The 3,652-nt window shown below is 44.3% G+C and overlaps 1 protein-coding gene across 1 annotated transcript in view; it reads right to left on the bottom strand.

Moving 5' to 3' along the window:
• The window catches only part of LOC109936462 (CREB3 regulatory factor-like), a 138,171-nt gene that overhangs the window by 13,349 nt on the left and 121,170 nt on the right, over positions 1 to 3,652 (bottom strand). The window contains exon 3 of the mRNA XM_020535081.2: positions 1,071 to 1,289. Within this exon, the coding sequence (XP_020390670.2) occupies positions 1,071 to 1,079 (9 nt within the window). The 5' untranslated portion in view covers positions 1,080 to 1,289. The remainder of the gene's footprint in view (positions 1 to 1,070; positions 1,290 to 3,652) is intronic.

The following is a 3,652-nucleotide window of genomic DNA, read 5'->3' as shown; positions in this document are numbered from 1 at the left end:
GTCAGTCTTCCTGCTCCTCTGATGCTGCTTGGCCTGCTGTGTTCATCCAGCTCTACACCTTGTTATCTCTTATAATCGATAATGACAATCTAGTTTAGCGATGTAGTTTGAGGAATAAGCATCAATTCAGGACACTGGGGAATAACAGGGGAATAGTGCCATGGGAACTTTTACATCTATCTTTGCGAAGAGCAGACTGGGCCTCACTTTAACACCTCATCTGAAAGGTGGCACTTGCAATAGGGCAGCACTCCCTCAGTCCTATACTGGAGCATCAGCTTAAACTTTGCACTCAAGTCCTGAAGTGAGACTTGCTGTTAATAGAAATGCAGGTCCTTTTTTTAGTATTATTCCCTAACAGAGACCAGAGTAAAGGGAAATAAGGGAGAGGGCGTGAGAGAAATAACTTTGTCCACTCTGGAGGCTTCGTGATGTGACCACCTGTTAGCACACAAAACAGGCTTTCCTATCAACCACAAGACTTTATTGTAATTAATATGATGTTGAAATTAAATGAATAAAAAGCATAATATTATTGTCATTAACCTGAATGGAGCTTGTTCCCTTCCAACCAATCTAACGTCCCTTAGGGAGGGAAATCTGCCATCCCCGCCTAGTCTGACCTACATGTGACTCCAGGCACTCAGGAAAGCATTGACTCTTAACTGCCCTCCGAAATGGCTGAGGAAGTCCCTCAGTTCAATGGCAGCTGGAGATGGGCAATAAATGCTGGCCAGCTAGCTGTGCCCACGCTCATGAGGAAATAATTTAAAAGAAACACACAATTGACAGATTTTGGCAAGTGGTGACAATACAGTTTCTGTCCGTGTGCGCGCGCGCATGTGTGGTCAGATTAAGTTTGTGTCGCAAAGATTGACGAGAAAAGGGTCAGAAAATTGGATTCCACTGGATTTTATAGGCCCCTTCCCTAGATAGAGGTAAATGCATACATTTTACTACAGAAACACATGCACACACTATCTCTCCCACTCTGTAGGGAGAACTAGACAGGACAGGGCAAGTGAGGGGTTCAGGGTATGTGTGTTAAGAATAAACAGAGAAGCTCATACCTGTGGCATGACCGAACCTAAGTTGGTGCCTCAAAACAGGGACAAAATGTGGCAGGCACTCAAAATCAGTTGGCACGAAAACACTTTCTACGGCAAAACGAGTTGGTCAAAACTCCCCAAGGACAGGAGGAGTTCGGCGATCACGGATGATTAGAAAGAAAATTATTTACGGCTCAAGTCTGTTCCATCTGGCAGCATTTGATTTCTTCAATGCCGGCCCTATGAAGGAGGGGGAAAGAGAGAGAGAGAGGTTGGAAAACTCTATTTTAAAAGAAATATATGGTTTAACATGCACTACTTCATGAGAAAGGTTCAGGTCGTCAACACAAACAAACAAACAAAGCCGCCAAAGCTACAGACTGCAACCTGGCACAGTTAAAGCAGGATCAAATCAAATCACATGAACGCAGAATCCCCTTCAAAGCTCTCTATCACAAAGAGGGCAGTGTCCGATTAAGCACCTATTTCAGCGAATATGAGAAACTGTACAGCCTCCTGTCCCAAAATGGCACCTTGCAAAAACAGACAGCCTGTCACAGGTTAAAGCCTATTTATCAATTCATAACATCCACTTCTAAAATTGGAAATGTAAAGCTAATAATCAAAAGATTTGACAGACCATGATAAACAGCTTTGTAGGAGAATCTTACTTGGCTACAAGTTTTTGACTGCAAACTTTTATTTTGAAACATAAAATGAAAGGAACATTGGGCAAACATCAACATTCTCTTTTATTGCCTTGCTAGCCTGCTGTAGTACTTGGGCTTGTACATCTCAGGGTCATCAGTAAGTTGTGAACAGTCAGAATGAGACACAACCTGGGTGAAGGGATCTCACTGCAGTACAGGGTAAGTGTGTCTCAGTTTAAAGGGTTAGTATAGTTAAAGAGTCATAGAGTCATACAGTATGGAAACAACCCTTCAGTCCAACTGATCCGTGCCGACCATAATCCCAAACTAAGCTAGTCCCACTTGCCTGCGCTTGGCCCATATCCCTCCTAACATTTCTTATTCATGTACTTATCTAAACGTATATTAAATGTTGCACTGTAACTCTACCCATGTCCACCACTTCCTTTGGAAGGTCATTCAGCACACGAACCACTGCGTAAAAAGTTGCCCCTCATGTCTTTTTTAAAATCTTTCTCCTTGCACCTTAAAAATATGCCCCCTAGTCCTGAAATCCCCCACCCTAGGAAAAACACACTGCCATTCACCTCATCTATACCCCTCATGATTCTGTAAACCTCTATAAGGTCATCCCTCAACCTCCTACGCTCCAGTGAGAAAAAGTCCCAGCCTTTCTTTATAACTCAAACCCTCCATTCCCAGCAACATCATGGCAAATCTGTTCTGAATCCTTTCCAGCTTCCAATAACAGGGAGACCAGAATTGGACACAGTATTCCAGAAGAGGCCTCGCCAAGTCCTGTACAACCTCAACATGACTTCCCAACTCCTACACTCAAGGGTCTGAGCGACGAAGGCGCGTGTGCTAAATGCTTTCTTAACCACCCTGTGTATATGTGATGCAAACTTCAAAGCATAATGTACCTGAACCCCTAGGTCTCTCTGTTCCACAACGCTGCCCAAGTCCCTTCATTTAATTATATAAGTTAGTTGATTATAATAATTCTACAAGTTAGTTCATCTTCTGTTTAGTACAGGGAGTTCAGATCAGACCACAAGTGGAGGCCATTTGTTCAAAAGTTATAACGGTAATTTTTAGGAAGCTAATTAAAATTTAACTTATAAACTAACAGCCAATAGAGGGTTAGTCATATCAGTTGGTGGGGTTGTGTGTTCTACCTGCGAGATGCGATCAATCATGGAAGCTGAGAGCATCTCTGAGAACGACGTCTGCACGAAGTGTAGCCAGCTTCAGCTGCTCATTGAACAAATGAATCAGTTTGAGTGGCAGTTAGAGACACTAAGGAGCACACAGATGGTGGAGTGTGTCACAGAAAGAAGGTCACACCCAAGGTACTGGAAGGTAGATGGGTGGTCGCTAGATGGGAAAGGCAGTCAGCGCACGAGTCCCCTACAGTTGTCCCCGTCAAATAAATATTCCATGGATGAGGAGGATGGCCCATCAGGTGGCAGTAGCAACACTACAGCTGGCCATGCTGTACAGAGGGGCAGACAAAGCACAGAGCAATTGTAATTGGAAATTCAATAGTCAGGGGCACAGATATGCACTTCTGTAGCAGTGAGACACACTCCAGCATGGTATATTGCCTTCCTGGTACCAGGGTCATGGCTGTCTCTGAGCAGGCACAGGGCATCCTGAAACAGGAGGGTAAACGGATAGAAGTCATTGTCCATATTGGCATGGGTAGGAAGAATGACAAGGTCCTGCAATGATAATTCATGGAGTTAGGCAAAGCAGGACCTCTGGGGTAGTAGTGTCAGGATTACTCTCCATGCCATGTGCCACTGAGGCTAGGAACAGAGACAGAGTACAACTGAACATGTGACTAAAGAGGTGGTGTAGCTGGGAGGGCTTCAGACACGTGGATCATTGGGATGTCTTCCAGGGAAGGTGGGACCTGTACAAGATGGACGGGTTGCACCTAAACAGGAG

Source organism: Rhincodon typus, chromosome 20 (genome assembly GCF_021869965.1).
Source record: "Rhincodon typus isolate 14 chromosome 20, sRhiTyp1.1, whole genome shotgun sequence".
In the NCBI taxonomy this organism is placed as follows: domain Eukaryota; kingdom Metazoa; phylum Chordata; class Chondrichthyes; order Orectolobiformes; family Rhincodontidae; genus Rhincodon; species Rhincodon typus.
The sequence above is the reverse complement of the archived record's forward strand: the minus strand, read 5'-3'. Positions and strand labels throughout refer to the sequence as shown.